Raw genomic sequence first — 24591 nt, 5'->3', positions numbered from 1 at the left:
AAGTGGAGTCCCCCAAATCCAAGGTCAATGTTTTTAGGTCACGATGCCATTGGACCCATAAGCACCAATAAGAGCAAGTTTACCTGTTGAGTCATCGGGTCACCGATTATTCACTGCTTTTTAGTGTATATTTTCATTCTCTGGATCACGAAATACACTGTGCCCGTGACTCAGGGCATGAAATACACTGTGTAGGTCACCATGGTGACCCAGAACACTGTACAGGGTAACCCAGGACACGAAATACACTGTGCTCGTGACCTAGAGGGTGAAACTAACACTAAAAAATAATGAATAGTGGGTGACCTGGTAACCCAATGGGTGAACTTGCTCTAATTTTCCCAAAGTTTTACCTTTGTGGGTTCCATAGACCTGCCATAGGAGAATTATTGGTTCTCTGGTTGGTTCCAGTGAATTGAGTAATATGTCGATGGGAAGTTTATGAGATTAAAAGCAAATAATTCACATGTAATTCTGTCCACATATATATTTTATAATATAACTCACTACTTATGCACGACATCATGGGTTCTAGTCATTATGAAGATAGGGGTGAAATCAGTTAACCATCTTTTTAAAAACAAGGGAGAAAAAAAAAATTTATAATATAACCAGACATTCTCAATTTCTCATAGGTAATGGTATGAATGAACTGACGAAAGAAAAATAAATAGAGACTCCATATTTTCGGTCATAAAAAGAGTAGAAAAGTAGAGACTGGTCCCAACTCCGGATAAGTATGGAAAAAGTCATAAAAAAAAAAATAATAATAAGCATGGAAAATTAGACGCTCTCGGTCTCTCTCTTCTTCATTGAACCGATCTCACTGTCTTCCATTTTATCGATTTTTTGTGTCATCAGGCTCTCTTGTTTGATCACAAGGCTTACAGAAATTTGTTCACTACTTGTCTCCTCTCCAAGCCTAGCCTAGCTCTCTTGTAGATCTGTAATAGCTGAAGCTATTAAAACATGGATATTTCATAAGTTGTATCCTCCAATCTTCGAGCTTCCAAACAGCTTCTACATTGAGGAGTTAAACATACATCAACAGATCTTTTAAGTTTCAGCTTCCCTCTCTGGTAAAGTTGTAGTTTTGTTTCGTTTTCTTGTTCTTCTTTCAAACTGTGTTGCCACGCAGAATTCTGGAAACAATTCCAACTCTCTTTCTGTAAGGGCCCGTTTGGATTAGGAATTTTGATTTTGATTTGAATTTCAAATCTGAAGATTTTAAATACATAAATTTCAAATCTAAGAATTTTAAATCTGCTTGTTTGGAAATTTTCATTGATCGATAGATTTGAATCAAAGATTTCCTTGATCTAACTTTTGTTCTTCTTAAATCATACCGACGAATAACTGATTCACTGTGCCTTTGTCAAGAAGCAGATCGAAGTCGTTGTTGCCGCAAGACTCGCCGGCGAGGGTGATGACGTAAACGAACCGGACGGCGAAGATGAGGACGGCAAAGGTGAGGAGGATCCATCTGGAACACTAGAAGAGAACCAGAGAATCAAAGCACGGTGTTTTCGAGAGGGAACAAGAAGAAGAAGAATAGAGATGGTAGACAACGATCATAAATCCAGATCCAATCTGAAGGAAGAGACTGAAAGCTTGAAGGAGATATGAGAGAGAAAGTCGTCAAGAAAGGAGAGAGAAAGTCGTCAGGAGGAGAGAGAGAGAGAGAGTCATCAGGAGAGGAGAGAGAAAATTGGTGAGGAGGAGAGAGGAGAGAGGAGTCAGAGACCTAAGCACGTGAAAGATGGAGATGATTTCAAATAACTACCTATCCATAGTTATTTCAAATTCTTAAGGAAATTATGGTATGGATTTTAATGAGTTGATTTGAAATCCAAATTCACCACAAAATAGAAAGCCAAACATACAGATTTGGATTTGGGGGTTCCAAATCCAAATCCACGCTCCCAAATCTCTATATCCAAACGGGCCCTAACATTATTTCCTTTGAGCAATTCCTACAACCTTGATCTCTTTTTGGTGATTTGTACCTACCCACCTGATACCTAGCTTCTTGTGAATTTCTTCACTTTGGTTTCAACTTTGCTTCTTCATTGTTGTTTTCTAGTTTAAATGGCCTCGAGCTCCCAAACAACCTCTTCATCTCTTCCAGCTCCTCAGTGGAAGCACGATGTGTTTCTCAGCTTCAGGGGTGAAGACACTCGGAAGGGTATTGTATCCTCTTTATACCATGAATTGAAAAACAGAGGAATACAAACATTCATGGATGACCAAGGGCTTCAGCAAGGGATGCCTATTTCTCCAAGTCTCCTAACAGCAATTGAGGAATCCAGGTGTGCAGTCGTTCTTCTATCGCCAAACTATGCTTCTTCTACATGGTGTTTGGATGAACTCGCAAAGATTCTTCAATGCTCTGAAGCCAAGAAGACACTGGTTCTGCCAATTTTTTATAATGTGGATCCCTCTCATGTGCGACATCAAAGGGGAAGTTTTGCAGAAGCCTTCACTAAGCATGAAGAGAGGTATGGGCAAGGAAATGATGATGTAGAGAAGGTGAACAAGTGGAGAGATGCTTTAACACATGTGGCCAATCTCTCTGGGTTGGAGTCAAACAAATTTGGGTAAGCATTTTGAAACTATATTGTAATAACTTAACAATTAAGAGTGGTACATTTGGATTTATTATTTGCCTGATCATTATGAGATCCTTCTTGATCTTGTAGGTCTGACAGAGAACTTGTCCAACACATTGTGGAACTTGTGTGCTGTGATGTAAGGCCTATTTCAATAATGTCGAGCAGCAATTTTGAAGCATTTGAATCAACAAGAAAAGCCATGAATGAGCTGATGGAGGCATTAGAAGATGATGAGGTCGCTGCCATTGGGGTCTATGGAATGGGAGGGGTTGGGAAGACAACCATGGTGAAACATTTCGGTGCACAAGCCCAAAAAATGGGGCTTTTTGATCGTGTGATTATGGCTGTTGTATCCCAAGCCCCAGATATAAGAAATATTCAAGGCACACTTGCGGATCTGCTGGGCTTGAAATTGGTGGAGGAGTCAGAAAGTGGACGAGCCGATAGATTGCAGACGGAGATGCTTAGAAGAAATAAGATCCTTATAATCTTAGACGACATTTGGAATACACTTGACTTGTCAAGCATTGGAATTCCCAGCTACAACGAGCTTCAAATATGCAATTCCAAACTGCTATTCACCACAAGGAGATCGAATATTTGCCATACCATGGAGAGCCAAGCAAAAATTCATCTCAATATCTTATCAGAAGATGATGCTTGGAACTTGTTTTTGAAGAAGGCAAGAAGGTCTTTTCAAAAGTCTAGCCCTTTCTATGAAGTAGCCAGAAAGGTAGCTAAAGAATGTGCTGGTCTCCCAGTGGCATTGATTGCAGTTGCGAGGGCACTTGGAGATAAAGAGCTTGAAGACTGGAAAGAAGCAGCCCGACAACTTGAGATGTCTCAACCTGCCAACCTTGACGAGGAGAAAGATTGGTCGATGGATGCGGACGAAGGCTACTCAGCAATCTCACTAATCGAGAGCAACATTTACAAGCTTCCCAGCAAGTTGGTATGTTCAAAACTTCAGAATTTATTGCTACAAAAAAATGCTGATATAAGAGAGATCCCAAGAACCTTTTCTCAAAGTCTCAATGATTTAAGGGTCTTAGATCTTAGCCACACTGGCATTTCATCATTGCCCCCATCATTCAGTCTCCTAACCAGACTCGAATCTTTGTGTTTAGATGATTGCAAGTCCATGATTGACATATCCTTACTTGGAAAACTGAAAGAGCTTAAGATTCTTAGTATGAGACGCTGTTACTCTATTAAGAAATTTCCAAAAGAGATTGGAAATTTGACGAATTTAAGAATATTGGACTTGACTGAAACTTGTTTTGAGACAGTTCCCTCTCATGTGATATCAAGGTTGTATAGATTGGAAGAACTGTACATGAGTTATTTTGGCAAGTGGGGTAGTAAAGTTGAGGGAGGCTTCTTGAGTTTTAAAATGAAAAATGCTAGCTTTGATGAGTTAATTGGCTTGTCAAGTTTAAACACTTTGCAGGTTGCCATATGTGGTGCAGAATGCTTGCCTCAAAACGTTGAGGTCAATCCAAATTGGGATAGGTTTTATATAATTATCCAAAGATACGGCACGATGAGAGTACCCACTGGGGGCAATTGGGGCATTTATGATGAGGGCTTTCCAAATCGTTGTTCAAGAACATTGATTATGGACGAAACCATGAATAACTTACCCGATTGGTTCATCAGTGTGGTGACAGAAAAAACAGAGGATTTATGGTACACAGGTCGCCATGGTAACCTTCTCGAGGAACACGACCGTGGGAGATTACATGGACTCAAGTATCTGCGTATAGGTTCTTCCGAATATGCCAAAGCCAAAGTGTTGTTCAACACAATAACATGGACTAGGGTGTCAAATGAACCTGTGTTTGAGAACTTGAAAGAGTTGGTCATCTCCAGGAATCTCTTGAAGGAGCTATGTGTCGGTGAATTACCACCTGGCTCTCTACGTAATCTTGAGAGATTGATGGTGGATGATTGTGTTAGTTTGGTGAAACCGCTTTTATCATCAAAGTTGTTGCACAGACTACAGAGTCTGAAAAATCTAGCTTGTTCTGCGTTTTCGAGAATGAAATATGTGTTTGGATTTGAAGGGCATGAACCACAACACCTTGTCTTGACGTGGCGGCTGAGAATGATTTCATTGAGAAACATGCACGGCTTAATAAACATATGGGATGGTCTTGCTCCATCTGGAATCTTCCAGAGTCTCAAAATCTTTTCCTTGGTTGATTGCCCGAAACTGGAATATCTCTTCACATCTGATGTAGCTCGATGTCTTTTGCAATTGGAAGAACTTAGGGTAGAGTGTTGCTGTAGCCTGGACAGAATAATTGAAGCAAGTGAGGAAACAGAGAGCAACAAGATCGTTCTTCCACAGTTGAAGAACTTGGTTTTAGAACGTCTTCCAGAGCTCATAAGGTTGTCCAGTACTAGCAGCAGTACTATTGATATTGAAATCGAGTGGCCTTCATTGGAACACTTGCATGTCTCTGACTGCCCCCAGTTTTCAATCTCTGCTTCTGAGTTCAACAGCATCAACCAAGTCCAACTAAATGATTACCGACCTATGGGCACACTATGGATCGACAGTAAAGCACGTCGCTCACACTTTCCAAAATATATGAGGTATGTCTCCATGTCATAAACTATATATATATGTACGTATCAAAGGACATATATAGTATGCCCATAAATCCGATTAGTTCATCCAGAATGATGAATTTATCCCTGTCAATTCTCATCTTTAAAGTGTTCTATTAGTCAATTAGTCAATAAACTTGAAATGACAGCCAGGCTGCCAGGGTTGGCCTTCATTATTTAGAAAAGGTGTTTTGGTAATATAGAGCTTCTCTGTCCATCTAGTTCAATGATCTACCCAGAAATTGTAACTAGCTTTTTCCTTTCTCATTAATAATTAATATGATATGATCGCTCATTCTCTCATTTTAGTAATCAACTGATGCCGATAATAGATTTCTGCAAAAACATAAAACATAGACATTTCATGGAGACATTCATGCATGCATCTTGGTGAATTTGTTGCTCATTTACTATAAGAATTCAAATTGCAGATAAATAAGGTGTACGTCATTCGGTTAATTTGTGATACGCTGCATATGTATTCAGATATATTATATTATTGGTTCATTTATCCATTCTGATGTATAGCTATTTTTTTTTCCAATTCTCAGTCCGGGCAGAAGGGAACGGACTCAAACTGAATTAAAGGCGATGGTAGCTCATAGAAGTAACAGAGAGAGAATTGAGCCTACAATCTTCCGAGAAACTGCTGCATCTCTTCCTTCATCACTTGAATCATCATCATCAGCTCGTCGCTGGAAGTATGATGTGTTTTTGAGTTTCAGGGGTCCTGACACTCGCAAGGGTATCACATCTGATCTATACCATCGACTGCAGGGGAGGGGAATTAAAACATTCATGGATGATCGAGATCTTGAAGTTGGAGATGCTGTTTCTCCGACTCTCCTAAAGACAATTGAAGAATCAAGGTTTGCAATTGTTGTTCTCTCGCGAGACTACGCTTCTTCTACTTGGTGTTTGGAGGAACTTGCAAAGATCTGTGAGTGGATGGAAGATCAGAGCAGAATTCTTCCACTCTTTTATGACGTGGAGCCCTCTGTTGTTCGATATCAGAAGAAAAGTTTCGAAGAAGCTTTCTCTAAACATGAAACCTCTGGGCGACACAAATCGGAGAAGGTGAAGCAATGGAGAGATGCTTTAAACAAAGTGGCCACTTTCTCTGGGTGGAATACGCAAGATTTTAAGTAAGCATTGTGCCTTTAATCTCGGTTCTATATATTTACCTGACGCTTATTTTTGACCCTCAATTAATTCTTGCTTGTAGGACTGTGAGAGAACTTGTCGAATCCATTGTGGAACTTCTCAGTAGTAAAGTAGTACCTGATGCAATTGAGTCTACAGGAGATTTTGAAGCATTTGAAGCAACAAGACAAGCCATGGATGATGTTATGAAGGCGCTAAAAGATGACCAGATCACTGCTGTTGGTGTCTACGGCATGGGCGGAGTTGGAAAGACAAGCATGGTGAGACATGTAGCTGCACAAGCCTGCAAAAATGGCACTTTCAACCATTGGATTATGGCTGCCATATCCCAAAGCCCTGACTTGAGAAAAATTCAAGTTACATTAGCAGATTTGTTGGGTTTTAGATTTGAGGAGGAGACAGAAGGTGGAAGAGCTGATAGGTTGCATAAGGAGGTAATGAGAAGAGAAAAACTCCTGATAATCTTGGACGATGTTCAGGACAGACCAGAGTTGTCAAGCATAGGGATTCCCAGCTACAAGCAGCTTAAGACGTGCAAATCCAAAGTCGTACTCACCACACGGGGAAGTCATGTCTGTTATGTCATGAATTGCCAAGCAAGCATTCGTCTCAGTATCTTATCAGAACAAGATTCTTGGACCTTGTTTGTGAGAAATGCAGGGGTAGCGAAGAAGAAGATTCTTGAATCGACCACTTTTGAGGATGTGGCAAGGAGAGTAGCTGGACAATGCAGGGGTCTACCCATTGCATTGACAGCAGTTGCAAGGGCACTCAGAGATAAAGATGAGGCAGAATGGCAAAAAGCAGCTCAAAGACTAGAGAAGTCGCTATCTGAAACCGTTAAGGCTGAGGAAAATGCCTTCGAATGTATAAAATTTAGTTTTGATTACTTGAAAGATGAGCATTCCAAGTCATGCTTCTTGCTTTGTTGCCTATACCCAGAAGGCCATGACATACCGGTAGAAAACTTATTCAAGGATGCAATTGCGAAAGGATTGTTTCGAGATGCCGAAACAATTGAAGAAGCCAGAGTAACAGCAGATTCAGTGGTCAAGGACCTGAAAGATTCTAGCTTGCTTTTGGATAGCGAGAAAAATGGATGTGTAAAGATGCATGATGTCATCTGGGATACAGCCCTGAACATTGCAAAATCTGAATATGGGTTTTTGGTAACCACTACTGAAATTGAGCCTACAATCTGCCGAGAAACTGCTGCATCTCTTCCTTCATCACTTGAATCATCATCATCAGCTCGTCGCTGGAAGTCTGATGTGTTTTTGAGTTTCAGGGGTGCTGACACTCGCAAGGGTATCACATCTGATCTATACAAGCGACTGCAGGGGAGGGGAATTAAAACATTCATGGATGATTCAGATCTTCAAGTCGGGGATGTGATTTCTCCCGCTCTCCTAAAGGCAATTGAAGAATCAAGGTTTGCAATCATTGTTCTCTCGCAAAAATATGCTTCTTCTACTTGGTGTTTGGAGGAACTTACAAAGATCTGTGAGTGTATGGAAGACAACAACAGAATTCTGCCACTTTTTTATGGTGTGGAACCCTCTGATGTACGGTACCGGAACAGGAGTTTCGGAGAAGCTTTTGATAAGCATTTAAGCTCTGGGAGACAGACAGCAGACAAGTTGCAGCGGTGGAATGATGCTTTAAACAAAGTGGCCAGTTTCTCTGGCTGGAATTCGCAGAATTATAAGTAAGCATCTCTGAGGGTATCTTAATTTCCAAGGTTTATAATTGTGTCTAATGCATATTTGACCCTTAATTAATTGTTGCTTGTAGGACTGAGAGAGAACTTGTTGACGAAATTGTGGAATTTCTCGGCAGTAAAGTACTACCACCTGATGCAATTGAGTCCACAGGGGATTTTGAAGAATATGAAGCAACAGGACAAGCCATGGATAAGGTTATGGAGGCGCTAACAGAAGACGAGGTCACTGCCGTTGGTGTCTACGGCATGGGCGGCGTTGGAAAGACAATCATGGTGAAACATGTAGCTGCACAAGCCTGCAAAAATGGTACTTTTAACCATTGGATTATGGTTGCCATAACCCAAAGCCCCAACGTTAGAAAAATTCAAGGTACATTAGCAGATTTGTGGGGCGTTAAATTGGAGGAGGAGACAGAAGGTGGAAGAGCTAACAGTTTGCGTAAGGAGATAATGAGAAGAGTAAGACTCCTGATAATCTTGGACGATGTTTGGAAGAGAATGGAGTTGTCAAAGATAGGGATCCCCAGCTACAAGGAGCTTCAAAAGTGCAAGTCCAAAGTCCTACTCACCACAAGGAGATTGAATGTCTGTGATGCCATGCGATGCCAAAGAAAGATCACCCTCAGTACCCTATCAGAAGAAGATTCTTGGAACTTGTTTGTTAGAAATGCTATGTCGTTTGAATCGACCAATTTTGAGAATGTAGCGAGGAAGGTGGCTAGAGAATGTGCTGGTCTCCCAATTGCGGTGATAGAAGTTGCAAGGGCACTTAAAGATAAAGAGCTGGCAGAATGGGAAGAAGCAGCTCAACGACTAGAGAATTCGCAAATTGCCGACATTGACGATGGGGGATTCAAATGTATAAAATTAAGCTATGATTACTTGAAAGATGAAGATACCAAGTCATGCTTCTTGCTTTGTTGCCTATTTCCTGAAGACTATGACATCCCAATAGGAGACTTGTTCAAGTATGCGATCGGGAAAGGATTATTTCGAGATGCCGACACAATCCAAGAAGCCAGAGTTATAGCAGATTCAGTGGTCAGGTACCTGAAAGATTCTAGCTTGCTTTTGGATAGTGAGAAAAAGGGATGTGTAAGGATGCATGCTGTCATTCGGGATACCGCCCTGAATATTGCAAAATCTGAAGGTAGGCATAGTTTTTTGGTAAAAGCTGGCTGTGGTTTAAAGAGCTGGCCATGTCAAGTACATGAAGGCTACTCTGCAATCTCTTTAATGAACAATGATATCCAGAAGCTACCCGGAGCGCTGATATGTCCAAAACTCCAGATTTTATTACTACAGCAGAATGCTGAGTTAAATGAGATCCCAGAAACTTTTTGCCAGAGTCCTAGTGAATTAAGGGTCTTAGACCTTAGCCTCACCAGCATTGCAGTACTTCCTCAATCATTCAGTCTCCTAATGAACCTCCAAGCTTTATATCTAGATTTTTGCCAGAAACTGATTGACTTTTCCGTACTTGGAAAACTAATGAAGCTTGAGATTCTTAGCATGAGAGGAAGTGTTCTGAAAGAATTGTCGAGAGAAATAGGGAATCTGATCAATCTAAGGATGCTGGACATTACTGATGGAATTATTGGCAAAATTCCATCGAAAGTGATATCACAGTTGCATGGATTAGAAGAACTGTACTTGCCATTTCAATTTGGGGATTGGGTCAGTAAGGTTGAAGGAGAAGGAGAAGAAACGGATATTGGCTTTGGTGAGGTAACTGGCTTGTCACGTCTAAGTATTTTGAAGGTTTCCATATCTGCAAAGTGCATCCCTGAAGAGCTTGAGTTTTATCCCAATTGGTTGTCCTTTGATATATGTATTAGTGGAGATACAAGCAGCAGAGACATTATGAGTGACATAAGTAATCAAAGCTCTCAATATAGTGATAAAGTTTCAAGATCCTTGAGTCTTGACACAAGAATTAATGCCTTACCAGCTTGGTTTGTCGATGAGGTAACAGTCAAAACAGAGAAGCTACTGTATGTAAAGTGCAAATGGTTAAATAACATTCTTGTTGAATATCACCATGGGAGGTTACACATGCTGAAACATCTCTCTATTATTGGTCACAGTGAGAGCTTGGAAGAGCTTATGAATGCTATAACATGGGTTCCAGTTAAACCTGTGTTTGAGAACTTGGAAGAGTTGCATTTGGAGAGTGTGACTTCTTTGAAAGAGTTATGTGTTGGAAAATTACCACCTGGGTCTCTATACAATCTGAAGTTATTGAAGGTCCGTTGTTGTCCTAACTTGGGGAATATTCTTTTACCATCAAAATTGTTACAGAGATTGCCAAATCTGGAGAACATAATCTGTAAGGATATGTCTAGGCTGGAACATGTGTTTGGATGTCAAGGGTTTGAGCCAGAGCAATCAAAACTGAGAGAGATGACATTTATCAATCTACCTGCTCTAAGAAACATATGTAATGGTCTGGCTCCACGTGCAATGTTCCAAGCTCTTAAAAGTTTGTTCATTTATCATTGCACCTTTCTGAGATGTCTCTTCTCGTTTGATACTGCTCAATTTCTTTTTCAATTGGAAGACCTTTTTGTAGACAGTTGCCCTTTATTGGAAAGACTAATTGAAGTACGCAAGGAAAAAGAAAACAAGAAGATCATTCTTCCAAAATTGAAGAACTTGGTTTTAGAGAAACTTCCTATGCTGTACAGTGGAAGTGCCACTATTAATATCAAGTGTCCTTCCTTGGAACACTTGAATGTGAAGGAGTGCCCCCAGTTTACAGCCTCTGCTTCTGACTTCCAGAGTAAGAACCAAGTCCTACTCAACGATAAGTTACATAACTTCAGTCTACTAGGCAGAAGGTATGTCAGATATTGTCATAAACTTCATTTATCTTTTCTGTTATCTTATAATTTGTCTTTCATTTTTCTTCGTTTGCTTTTTTGTTTAACAAAGTATGGAATGATGATCAACATTGGTCGCCACTGAGTCATGTTGGTTTTCTTACGTCTTGTATATGATTGTGGCCATGCCAGAATAAACAAATACAAAATGTTAATTATTACAGATATATTAGTACACCAAGCAAATATAGAGTTCCCCAAACAAATATATAAAAGCTTCTTATTTAAATATTACTAACATCTGGATATGCATTTTGCGTGGTAAGAGGCCTTATATTTACAAAAAGGACAAAATACTGTTTACTCCCTATACTTATAGGGTCTTGACGTTTCAGTCCCCGACGTTTCAATTTCACCTAAAAAGTCCCTGAACTTTCTAATTTCACCAAAAAAGTCCCTGCCGTCAATTTTCCGTTAAAAAGTCTGTTATCTGGCTGACGTGACACTATTTCAACAGTAAAATAATTATTTTACCCTTACTGACCCAAAAAAAAAAAAAAAATTACTATCTTTTCTCTTTTTTTTTAATTAACTTTTAACTTTTTTTCTCTTTTTTTAAAATTTGTTCTTTTTTATTCCGACTTTTTTTTAACTCTTTTTCTCTATTTTTTAAATTTTTTCTCTGTTTTTTTTTTCCTACTTTTTTTTCTTACTCTTTTTTCTCTCTTTTTTTAACTCTCTTTTCTCTCTCTTTTTTAAAAGGCAGAAATATCACTTTGGTCATCGAACTATGGCTCGCTCGACACTTTGGTCATCCAACTTTTAAAAACTTCATTTTGGTCATCGAACTTTATCATCGCATATCACTTTGGTCATTCCGTTTGTTTTTTCTGTTAACTCCAAGGGTATTTTGGAGATTTAAAGTTTTACTCGCCATTTTTTTAACTTAATCCAACTTTTTCCGTCTAAACATAAAACTCCATCCAATTTTGCCAACTTTTCCCTCCTTTTATAATTCCTTGATTTATTAAATCAATATTTTTCTTCCTCTTATATTCCCTCCCTTTGAATCATTCTCTGACTTGATTATTTTTCTCTGTTGTATGCTTTGATTACTGATGATGAATGCATGAATAAAAGGAGGGAAAAGTTGGCAAAATTGGATGAAGTTTTATGTTTAGGCGGGGAAAATTGGATTAAGTTATAAAAATGGTGGGTAAAACATTTCATCTCCAAAATACCCCTAGAATTAACAGAGAAAACGGAGAAAATTGACGGAATGACCAAAGTGATATACGGTGATATAGTTCGATGACCAAAATGAAGTTTTTAAAAGTTGGATGACCAAAGTGTCGAACGAGCCATAGTTCGATGACCAAAGTGATATTTCTCCCTTTTTAAAAAAAACTCTCTTTTTTATTTTATTTTATTTGTTCTTTCTTTTTTTTAACCCTCTTTTCTCTTTTTTTTTTTAATTTGTTCTCTTTTTTTTTCCTACTCTTTTTTCTCTTTTTTTTGAGAAACTTTTTTCCTCTTTTTTATTTGTTCTCTCTCTTTTGTTTGTTTATTTATTTATTTATTTCTCTTTTCTGTTTACCTCTTCTTCCTCTTCCTCCTCTCTGCTCTTCGGCCTTCTTTTCTTCATCCCTGATCGCAGCTCCAGTTTTCGGCGAGCATCACCACCTCTCCTAATCACCTTTGGCGTGCCCGCCGCTCCAAGCAAGTGCTGGCCATTCCACCATCCATCCTTCATCCCCGTCATGCCAGCAAGCATCACCACCTCTCCTAATCACCCCTCTCCATACAGCGGTTCCAAACCAAATCGGAGCACACCCAAATCAAATCAATTCACCTTCCCCTCCCTTTCTTCGGTGCCAAAACTGTTCAAACATTTCTCTCTAAAGGAAAACTCAAATATCTTATCCTCTTCGAATCTCTATTGGCTCATCATCTCAGCAAACCAACACCAAAGAAACGTTATTGACGTCGAGAGAAAGCTTCTGATATAGCTCCGACACCACGACGGGGCCGGAATCTGAAGGGAAGAGAACCTGACCATTCCGGTTTCCAGTTCGTGGCCGAAAACTGGAACTGCGATCAGGGAGGAGGAAAAGAAGGCCGAAGAGCAGAGAGAAGGAAGAGGAAGAAGAGGTAAATAGAAAAGAGAAAGAAATATATATAAAAAAAAAGAGAACAAATTAAAAAAAAAAAGAGAGAGAACAAATAAAAAAAGAAGAAGAGAAAACAGAGTTAAAAATAAAAAGAGAAGAGAGTTAAAAAAAGAGAGAAAAAATAGAACAAATTAAAAAGAAAAAAGAGTAAAAAAAAAAAAAAAGAGTAGGAAAAAAAAACAGAGAACTAATTAAAAAAATATAGAAAAAAGAGTTAAAAAAAAGTAGGAATAAAAAAGAACAAATTAAAAAAATAGAGAAAAAAGAATTAAAAAAGAAAAAAAGAGAGAAGAGAGTTTTTTTTTTTTTGGGTCAATAAGGGTAAAATAGTCATTTTACTGTTGAAATAGTGCCACGTCAGCAAGACAACAGACTTTTTAACGGAAAATTGACGGCAAGGACTTTTTTGGTGAAATTGGAAAGTTCAGGGACTTTTTAGGTGAAATTGAAACGTCAGGGACTGAAACGTCGAGACCCTATAAGTATAGCGAGCAAACAGTATTTTGTCCTTACAAAAATAATCCATTTTCTGTTTTTTTTTTCTTATAGTTTTTTTTTTTTTTTTTCCAATATGAATTGAAGAAAAAGAAAGATAAATTTCTTGTTGCCTGACAATTTTTTCCTTGTTATGTTCCAATTTGTTTTTTTTACTTTATATTAAAAAATGTCTTGTTGCTTGACTTTTTGAAACAATGTTCCATCAAGCAAATCTGGACTAGCCTTGTTTTTCACTCTTGATTCTTAATTTTTATTACACATCCCGAAAAACGATGTTTTCATTTGTAATGATCAATTGTTCTTCTTTTTCCAAACACCCCAATTTTTATGTAAATCTTAATACTACACCTATATGCGCACATCCTTCATCTTTACCAATTGATCTCTCATTGCAATGTTTCAACTGGGCAGGTTTTTGGGAAGTCTAAGTGCCATTATTCAAATAGCCTTTAATTACCAACATTTATAGTTGTGCCTTTGGGTTTATTGTTGATTTAATTGATGATTTTTTGACTCTTAATTCATCTTTGTAGGACTGAAAGACAACTCGAAGCCGTTGCGGAATCTGTGTCCAGTACAATACAACCAATTGCAACTGAGTTTACAATGTCCATGGGAGATTTTCAAGCATTTGAATCAAGAAGACTAGCCATGAATGATGTTATGAAGGCACTTACAGATGATGAGATCACCGCCATTGGAGTCTACGGAAAGGGAGGCGTTGGAAAAACAACTATGGTTGAACATGTTAGTGAAGAAGTTAAGAATAATTGGATGTTCCATCATGTGATCACGGCTGTTGTATCCAAAAGCCCTGACTTGAGAAAAATTCAAGGCACATTGGCAGATATGTTGGGCTGTATATTTGAGGAGGAGACAGAAATTGGAAGATCCCGTAGATTGATGCAGAGGATAAGGAGAGGAAATAGGATCCTTATAATCTTGGAAGACATTTGGGAGAGAATAAATTTGTCAAATGTAGGAATTCCCAGCTACCATGAGCTTCAAAGATGCAATTCCAAAGTCCTCATCACCACGAGGAGAGAGAATGTCTGTCATGCCATGAAGTGCCAATCAAACATTTTTCTTGATGTCTTATCAGAAGAAGATTCTTGGACCTTGTTTGTGAACAGAGCTAGAATGCCTTTTGAATTGACCAATTTTCATGATGTTGCAAGGAAGGTAGCTAAAGAATGTGCTGGTCTTCCAGTTGCACTGATACCAGTTGCAAAGGCACTTCGTGATAAGTGTTTGGATGACTGGAAGGAAGCAGCTGGACGATTAAAGGCTTCTCAACCTGCCAACCATGAAGATGGGGAAGTTGTATTCAATTGTATAAAATTAAGCTATGATTACTTAACATCTGATGATGCCCAGTTATGCTTCTTGCTTTGTTGCCTATTCCCAGAAGACTATGATATCCAAATTGAAGACTTGCTAAAGTATGGGATGGGGAAAGGCTTGTTTCAAGATTCCAGCACAATGCAAGATGCCCGAGCTAGTGCACATTCGGTGGTCAAGTCCCTTAGAGATTGTGGCTTGCTTTTGGAATCTGAACGGGACGGATGTGTAAAGATGCATGATGTCATTCGGGATGCAGCCCTAAGGATTTCATCTTCGGGGGATGGCCCATTGTTTTTTGTACAAGCTGGTTGTCAATTAAAGGAATGGCCAAGTAGTAGTCCACAAAAAGGCTGCTCGGCTATCTCACTAATTAGGAATAAAATCTGCAAGCTTCCTAAAAGGTTCGTATGTTCAAAACTCCTCATTCTGTTTATGCAAAGTAATGTTTACTTGGATGAGGTACCAGACTGTTTCTTTGAAAATCTGAAGGAGTTGAGGGTATTAGATCTAAGCCGAACCAGAATTTCGTTACTACCCACATCATTTGATGATTTGATCAACCTCCACACCTTGTATCTAGATGGTTGCTTGTCAATCATAAATAACATATCCATACTTGGAAAATTGAAGAAACTTAAGATTCTTAGTATGAGAGAACTTCCTCTTGTGGAAATGCCGAAAGAAATTGGAGATTTGAGCCATCTAAGGATGTTAGACGTCACTGGTGATTATGTGGATAATGTTCCATCTGAAGTGATATGCAACCTTAATTTGTTAGAGGAACTATACATGCAGTGTAATTTTGCAGACTGGGGGAGTAAAGTTGAGGGAGCAGGAGAAGAAAATATTGCTGCATTTGATGAGATAACTGGCTTGTCAAATCTAAATGTTTTGAAGGTTTTCATATCTGATGCTAAATGTTTGCCTGAAGATGTGGAGGTTGAGCCAAATTGGTTAAACTTTGATATTTGTATCAGCAGAGACCCATCAATCAGAAAAGTGTCCTTGGTTTCAAGTTCTTCACCTGCTTTTACAAGAGCCTTGACTCTTGATACAACCATCAATGCCTTACCGGGTTGGTTTATCAATGTGGTGACGATGAAAGCAGAGAAACTAAAGTACATATTGTGTTGGGGATTAGATAACATTCTTGTGGAATATGACTGTGGGAGATTGCATGAACTGAAGTATTTATCTGTTATTCGGCCCAATGCGAACTTGAAAGTGTTGATGAACACAGTAACTCGCTTTCGGAATGAACCGGTGCTTCAGAACTTGGAAGAGTTGCATCTCATTCAAGTGCATTGCCTGAAGGAGTTATGTGTTGGTGAATTGCCGCCTGGGTCTCTATGCAATCTTAGGTTACTGAAGGTGAAACATTGTTATGAATTGGTGGATGCACTTCTACCGTCAGGGTTGCTGCAGAGATTACAAAATCTGGATAAAGTTATTTGCGAAGAGATGGATGAATTGGAATACGTTTTTGGATGTGAAGGGCTTAAGCCAGAACAAATGATATTGACACAATTGAAAGAGATGAGATTGGAGAATCTAAGGAGACTAATAAAGATATGGAATGGTCTTGCTCCTTGCGCAATCTTTCAGAATCTTCAGAGTTTGGTAGTTTCCGGGTGCTACAAGCTGAAAAATCTCTTCTCGGCTGATGTAGCTCAATGTCTTTTGCACTTGAAAGATATTTCAGTAGAGCTATGCCCAATATTGGACAACGTTATTGAAGCAAGTAAGGAAACAGTGGACAACCAGATTGTTTTTCCAAAATTGAAGAACTTGGCTTTGATAAAGCTTCCACAGCTCACAAGGTTCTGCGGTGGTACTGGATGTGTTATTAAGTGCCCTTTATTGGAATACTTGTATGTGGATAGGTGCCCCCGGTTTCCAACATTTGACTTCCACAGCAGGAACGAAGTCCAACGAAATCATCCACAACATTTGGACATTGTACAGAGAAGGTATGTCGCAGCTGTATCATAAACTTACAATGTGTTTGCAACTAAAGGGTTTGAGCTGAGACAAATTGTTTTTACAGAACTGATTGAGATGTGATTCAAGAATCCAGGAAAACTAATAGGAAAATTAAATTTGGTGCAGAGAAACTGAGAAAGCAGAGAAGATGAATGGAAGAAGAAACAACCGAGAGATGGAATAATTCCTAGCCAATTAGGTTCCGGGCATTTTGTTTTTTTTTTTTTTTTGTTTACATCAAAATCTATATTCTATTGTTTCTCCGATTTGTCTTGGGTTTTCAAATTTTTATAAGATTTAGTACTGGGTTTTGAAGCCAATGAAATAAAGCCACTAAAATGAGAGGAATTAAACTATGAAAAACTCTGGAATGCGACCTACACGTCCGTTAACAGAAAGGCAAAAGAGTAATTTCATGTTACGCAAACGACAAGCAATTTGTGGTGGGTAAAAAGGGTTTTACTGCAGCGCCATCCCTTGGACGTGGCAATGGCAAAAGGGTCCTTTACCGAGTGGTGGCATACTTATTCGAAGAGGAAGGCATTAAGGGCAACTCCAACAAGGAGGTTCTATTTGGGGGTGCTATTCTCATTTTAGCACCCCCTTGTTGTACTATTCATATAAGACTCATTCTCATCTCCAACAATGAGGTGCTATATGGGGGTGCTATTTTCACTATTCTTGATTAAAATAGTATATGATTATAATGTTTATGAACATTATATTAAAAATGTGTTAATTTAATTAAATAAGGTAAAAATCTTAATTTTAATTTTTATCATAAAATGTAAAAATTATTCGTATCATTTTTTAATTTTTTTAAATTCATAATAAATATTTTTGTCGTGTTGTGTCGGCATGTATGACAAAGGAGCGAACTATTTAGAAGATATTTTGATGTGTTGTGTCGGCATATATGACAAACAACCGAATTTGGATGTGATTTCATGAGCCACGTGTCAATCCCTAATTGGCCGTCCAAATTTCGGTCGAGTCTTTGACCGTCATGTGTCATATTTTATGACAATAGTTATCATTTCAAACCGTCTATAAATATGAGGTCATTGTCATCCTCATCTCTCACAAATTCACAAACCTTCTCATATCCGAAGCCTACAAATCTCCATATTCTTTTCATTTTGATTTTGTCAAACCATTTCTGCAATGAATCGTTTGTCGAAATGGTTGCAGAAAGATCAAGAAGAGGCCGTCACGAGAAACCGTCGAAGAGCCATGATGATGTCTGCCGCTGCCTTGCAAATCCAAGAGCTGGAAGCTGAGGATTCACAATGGGGTGGTTCCTCAGAAGGTCGTACTTATAAGGCCAGGGATCGAGAGATTATGGATCTTCGACTCAAAGCTCAATACTTCACGGATCCGTGTAGGTATGAACCAAACATATTTCGTAGGCGATATAGAATGCAACCTTGGGTCTTTGACAGGATGATGCGCGATGTGGCCAACTACGACCCATATTTTGTTCAGACAAGAGATGCTACTGGGAGAGTCAGCTTGTCCACTGAACAAAAGCTTACATGCGCCATGAGGATGCTCGCGTATGGAATCACAGCTGACTTCTGCGATGATTACCTAGATATTGCGAAGTCCACTGCTATTGAGATTTTTGAGCACTTCACGAAAGCAATCTGGAATGTTTACCATGAGACTTACCTCCGCCAATCAACATCGGCAGATTTGCGACGGCTACTCGACAAAGCTGCAGAAAGGGGATTCCCGGGGATGATCGGGAGCCTTGATTGTATGCATTGGCAGTGGAAAAATTGCCCCAGCGGATGGGCAGGGCAGTATACTGGCCCACAGCAGCAGCTGAATTGCAGTCTTCTTCTTCCTCCAGCGCACCACGAGCGCGTTCAGCCCTTTTCTTCCCTCCAGCCCAGCGCGTCACCATCTTCTTCTTCTCTCGCGCGTTTCGTCCGGCCTTGGGCTGCCACAACCCAACTTGTGGCCCTAATACACTGTACACAGGTCTCGGTTCTGAAAAAGTCTCATATATGAGACTTAGTTTAGGGCCAAGTCCTATAATTCCAGAACCAAATCCCCCTAAATTGGCCCGTTGGAGATGAAAAGTCTCATTTTTAGCCCAGTTCTGGTATGGCACCCAATGGTTGGAGTTGCCCTAAGATACTCGAAGAGGAAGCCACTGAGATACATATCTGAAACAGCAGAGGCAAAGTTCTGACTGACAACCAGAACTCCGGCGATTACGTTGAAAGAGAACTCGTTTGGGGAACTTGAAGGTTGTTGATCGGAAATTCCCGATCTGCTCCGAAATTGAAGATTTTAATCGGGCAGAGGTTCCGGCGTTGATTACATCGGATACACACTGGATCTGTGCCGCCCTGTTCCATAACGCAAAAAGGTACATAATCGCTTTCTAATGAATGGAGCCTTGCAATTTTGCATGATGGTACATGAGTTCCGGTTGTCAGAGAGCGTGGTGATGATGGTACATGAGTTCCAGTTGTCAGACAGCGTAGTGATCTAATAGATCGAGGGTAAATGAATGAAATTTTGAAATTTAACTGTTGCATTGAGGTGTAATTATAAAGGGGAGTGAAATCCACACTCCACATTTTACAATCCACATTCAATGTCTTTTTTTTTTAGTATCTTAACATTACATGTTTACAATACACAATACAAAATAACAGGAAAACTCCCTATTATAAAAAATACGATTGATAATAGAAAATAAGGAACAATAGATGCCCGGGTTATGTGCTAGGAATTGGAAGGCAGTTTGTAAACAATTTGCACTAAAACCAATAAAGGTCCGGGTTATGTACTAGGAATTCGAAGGCAGTTTGTAAACAATTTGCACTAAAACCAATAATGTTATAAACAATGTTCTTCTGATTACTGATAGACATGTATGAACTTTACTGGGGGACGCATTACAGGGGAATTGTTAATTGAGAGAGGTAGCTGTTGAGCAATTGGAAGGAAACCGCAAAATGCAAGACGGAGGGAATAGAAATCGGGATCATTGCCGAAGTAGGAAAGACGTGCATTACGTTATTGACACATAAGTCGGTAAAAGTGGTTGGTCGTTGCCATTTTTTTTGACAATGCATAACCATATGCAGTAATTGTGACTGTAATATGGAACACAAACTGAATTGTCGGAAGTGGAAGAACATAATAAGGAAGAAAAGAATGTGCATTATTTCCATGTCACGTAATTTTTGAATTTTAAGATTGTAAGAGGAGACATCATTTTAGGCAGCTAACGATCCCCCAGTGTTTTATCAATACATGGTTCAGGTTACTGAGTGCTGTTGAAGTGGCCAGTGGGACAACTGATGATGATTGCAAGACATTATCCTGTGTTAATGAAGAATCAGAACTTCAGGTTACAATCAAAACAGCGTGCCGAGGAAAACACTATAGAAAAACTATGCCTTGTTAGATGATAAGGTAGTTGCGACATATCAAATGAGGTTTGGGACACTGCAACGATTTCTTTGTAGCAAACTGAACCTCCGATTGTGCCAAATGCAGGTTGAAAATTTAGATGCTCGGAACTCATGCATCAAGATACATGGAAGGAACCTGACAATCACAATTGAAGACTTTGGGCACATCATGGGCGTCAAGGATGGAGGGTGCAATATGGACCTTGGAGGAAGCATCAAGGACTCTGATATATTGGCGCTGAAGAGTAAGATTTAGGGAAGTCTGATACCTTGTCCGGAACTCCTCTTCACTGAAAACTGGACGCTCCACAAAGTAATCTTCCATCATGTTTTTCCCTCTTGATTCCTTAAATCGCTCCTCATTCGGTGCACGCCCCGGTCGAGAACCACCTCGTCGTGTTTGAGAGGAAGCTTCAGCTTCAGCGACTGCTGCCACCACAAGAATATTAGTCCTACACATCTCTTCATGATCTTCATCTCGAGATTGTCGATACTTAGCGAACAATCTCTTCATTGAAATGAGGGAAGGAGAGGAAATGTGTTGGATTTGGAGATATGAAAAAGGATATTTGCGAAGATAGCTTCTGTGTGTGGTTTTGGAGATTTGCAAAGATAGCTTGTGTGTGAATGGTGAGCTTTACAATTTTCACAAGAAACGTGATCAGATGTCGAGGACACGTGTCCACTCCTGGGTCGTCGTAATCTGATCCGAAATCTTAGATAAGATTACATCAATAATAACTGTTAGATTGAATAGTATGCAAATTATCTGGTCCGTTAAAAGATGTCGGTGGTGACTTCACTCATTTCAAGAAAAATTGTCAGTGTTGTCTGTACTCATTTTATAAAAAAGTGTCGGTGGTGAACAGTAAAAAATGAACATTGTTTTTTACAGTTTAAATACTCAATAAACAGTAAAATGAACAGTCTTGACTGGTCAAGAAAAAAACGGGTGGAAACCCATGTCTAGTGTCAATGAACAGTAACTTGACTGGTCGACGCCTTGACTTCTCGACTTTGCCTTTTCTTGACTACTGGTGGAGTTGCTCTTAGGAAGCCAGTGATGACGTGGGGCAGAGACTACTTGAAGAGAGTTCATGAAAAAGTGGAGAGCGAGGGTGGATTTAAAAGTGAGACTGTGCGTGTAACCAAGAAGTACTTCAGGGATAGAAGCCTGCAAGCACCTAGATCCATTGATGCCAAGACTGGGATAAAAACAACTGTAGTCGACGATTTATTAAAAGTGAGCTCTGATGTTGGTGCAGTGAAAGGGGACATAGAGAATCTGAAGTTAATGGTTGGTCTCTTCGAGCTAGACATGGGCCGACTGAGGAGCGCAATTATAACACTAGAATCCACAGCTGGGGAACTGGAGGCCGAGGGTCTAGGTCCGCATCATTTCAGAGGCAATAAAGCTAGTGTTTGAAGACAAACCCAAGGATTAATGTGGTAATGATGGGAACGATGGTCTTGTTTTTGGTGAAGAACAGAAAGGCACAGAAGCTGAGCCATACGACAGTGGGATGCCTCATAGCAAGCCTATCATTGTGAGTTTTCCCCCTCTAGTAGAAATTAACAACCACATACTCGCATTATTATTGCCACCCGAGAAGTTAATATTAATTAATAATAGATTGATGTACTATAGGAAAACACAGTTGAATATTGTCAATTGAAACCCACATTAATCGCATTATTATTGTGCATTATGATATTAACTAATAGTAGATTAATGTATTGTTAAAAGAAAAGCACATTATGTGCCTTCGTCAAAGAAACAGATTAAGAGGAAATCAAGCAATTACAAATCACAGCTCAATCAGCATTTAGTATCATCAATGTAATTTATATTTCCGTTGTAATCCTATCCCTATATAAAGGGGTTATGAATGAAATGAGTAGACCATTCCAATCCATTTTTACTTTTACACGTTATCAACACGCTCAGAGCAAATAGCTAACAGAAAAAATATTAATTTTCTAGTTTTCTTTCTAACGAAAAGAAACAAACCCTAGAAGAAAAGATATTTTCTTCTTCTGCTGCCACCAAACAAAAAAAAAAAAAAAATTTTGCAGATCGATCAGCCAACCCACATCGCCTTCTTCCAGCGGCCAAGCCCCACACCACCTGCAGCCCACACCTCTGTGCAGACCCTACCTCCCTCATATATCACCTGCAGCCCAGTCGGATCGATCACCTGCAGCCAAGTCGGATCGATCACTTGTAGCACCTAGCGCACGTCCTCGCAGGCCAGACCGGCCTCCGGCAGCCCATCACCTTCACGTCCAGACCGATCCCTGCAGCAACCCAGCCGGCAAACCTGCAGCCCACCAATCCTAGCGGCCACCGATCCCAGCGCATCGCCCATCCCCGTCTGGTCTCCTCCCCACCTTGCAGCAGCCCACACGAGCCCAGCTCAAGATCGAGCCTTCGATCTAGCCTCCGCTACTGCCCCTTTCCTACTTGCCAGCGCAGCCTCCATCTGCAAACCACCACCTGTAACCCAGAAAACCAAACCAGCAGAAGGAGAGAGGAAAGAAGACGCAGAAGAAGAAGGGAGCGAACAAAAAAAAGCAAAGAAAAAATTCGACCCGGGCCAAAGTAAGGACCCAATTCAAAAAAAAAAAAAAAAGAAGAAACAAAAAGGAGCGGATCTGGCCCAAAGCAAGAGCCGGCCAGAAAAACAAAAGGGGGCCCTGCAACTCAGAAAAAAAGAAGAAGAAAAAAAGGCCCTATGGCCCAAGGAAAAAAAAAAAAAGGGCTAGCAGGCCAGAAAAAAAAATAGAGAAAGAAAAGAAAAAAAAGGAGGAGGTCCAAAGTAAAGATCAGGCCCAGAGAAAAAAAAAAGTGCTACTTCTCAGCCCAACAAATCAGCAGGTCCAGCAGAACCCGAAAAAAAAAAACATCGCTACGCACGCCTGCATCAACACTCGCGTGCGCTAGGATTGTTTTATTTTCTCGTGACCAAGTATGTTCTCTTTTATTTATTTTCATGCTATGGCATATTTTCATTATTTATAATTAAAACTTTTGAGCATGTTTAGTTAGATAATTTTGATCTTTTTAAGCATGTTTTGTTATTTATGTTTTACATAATTATGTTTAAGCATGTTTTAATTATGCTATAGTTTATACTTTATTTTGAACATGCCATATATATTTTTTGTTATATATTATTTATGCAATTCTGAGCATGTTTTGTGAATTTTATTTACGTTTATATAGTTATTCCTAAGCATGCCATTAATGATGCTATTGTTTATATTTTATTTTTACGCATGCTATATTATTGCTATTATTATGTGTAGTATATAATTTGTTGTATATTTGTGAAATTTGAGCAAGCCATGTAGGTTATCTTTATATATGCTATGTTTAAATATGCTATGATTATTTTTAATGCAACATATCAATATCGTTTGGCCATGATAAAACTCATGCGCATTATACACACACTTACTGTGATAAAGTATTTTCACATAGCAACGAAAAAAATGTGACCATTACGAATCTTGGTCTTGAAATCTAATTCATACGTTTGGAAAATAATTCACGTGGATGTCTTTATGACTGCGTAATTTATTTCTTCTCTCTTGTTTATGTAGATGGCTGATCCAACTCGACTTGAGTTTGACATTTTGGACTCAGACGGACTTGAGTACCACCGTTGGGTTTTCGATGTAGAAACTGCCTTTGTGGCAAGAGACTACACTGCCACCATCAAAACTCCCACTGACCCCAAAGACGATGGACCGTCTGATAAGGTGAAAGCAAATGCCTTAATGTTTCTAAGGCGACATATTGATCCTAGCCTCCGCTGGGAATACCTTCAGTTGAAGACACCCAAAGAACTGTGGGATGCCCTTAAGGGACGTTTTGGAACATTCATGACACATTGCCCCAGAACTGACTGTTCAGTGGAATGAAATCCGCTTGCTTGACTATAAAAGGGTAAATGACTTCAACAAGGATATGTTACGCCTAAAAGCACGTCTAAATTTATGTGGAAAGGAACTCACAGAAAATGATATGATCCAGAAGACTCTTTCCATTTTTCCTACTTCAGCAATTATACTAGCGAACCAGTATAGGCTGGAGTATGATAACAAAAGAATCACAACCTTGAACAAGCTGATCAACCTACTGCAAGTGGCTGAGAGGCATAATGAGGTTCATTTGAACAACAATGTCAGGCCTGTTGGGACAAAGAAAATTCCTGA

At 39.4% G+C, this 24591-nt stretch overlaps 1 protein-coding gene across 1 annotated transcript; it reads left to right on the top strand.

The window, feature by feature from the left end:
- The first annotated feature begins 782 nt into the window (after nt 1–782).
- On the top strand, nt 783–17159 carry LOC112164352. Its single transcript, XM_024300560.2, has 8 exons — nt 783–1079; nt 2084–2597; nt 2700–5213; nt 5780–6373; nt 6454–8100; nt 8187–10955; nt 14140–16920; nt 17060–17159. The coding sequence occupies exons 2-8, from the start codon at nt 2089–2091 to the stop codon at nt 17115–17117; spliced, it is 10872 nt and encodes a 3623-aa protein (XP_024156328.2). The 5' UTR covers nt 783–1079; nt 2084–2088; the 3' UTR covers nt 17118–17159.
- Nucleotides 17160–24591: the final 7432 nt, after the last annotated feature.

Source organism: Rosa chinensis, chromosome 5 (assembly GCF_002994745.2).
Source record: "Rosa chinensis cultivar Old Blush chromosome 5, RchiOBHm-V2, whole genome shotgun sequence".
In the NCBI taxonomy this organism is placed as follows: Eukaryota; Viridiplantae; Streptophyta; class Magnoliopsida; order Rosales; family Rosaceae; genus Rosa; species Rosa chinensis.
The sequence above is the reverse complement of the archived record's forward strand: the minus strand, read 5'-3'. Positions and strand labels throughout refer to the sequence as shown.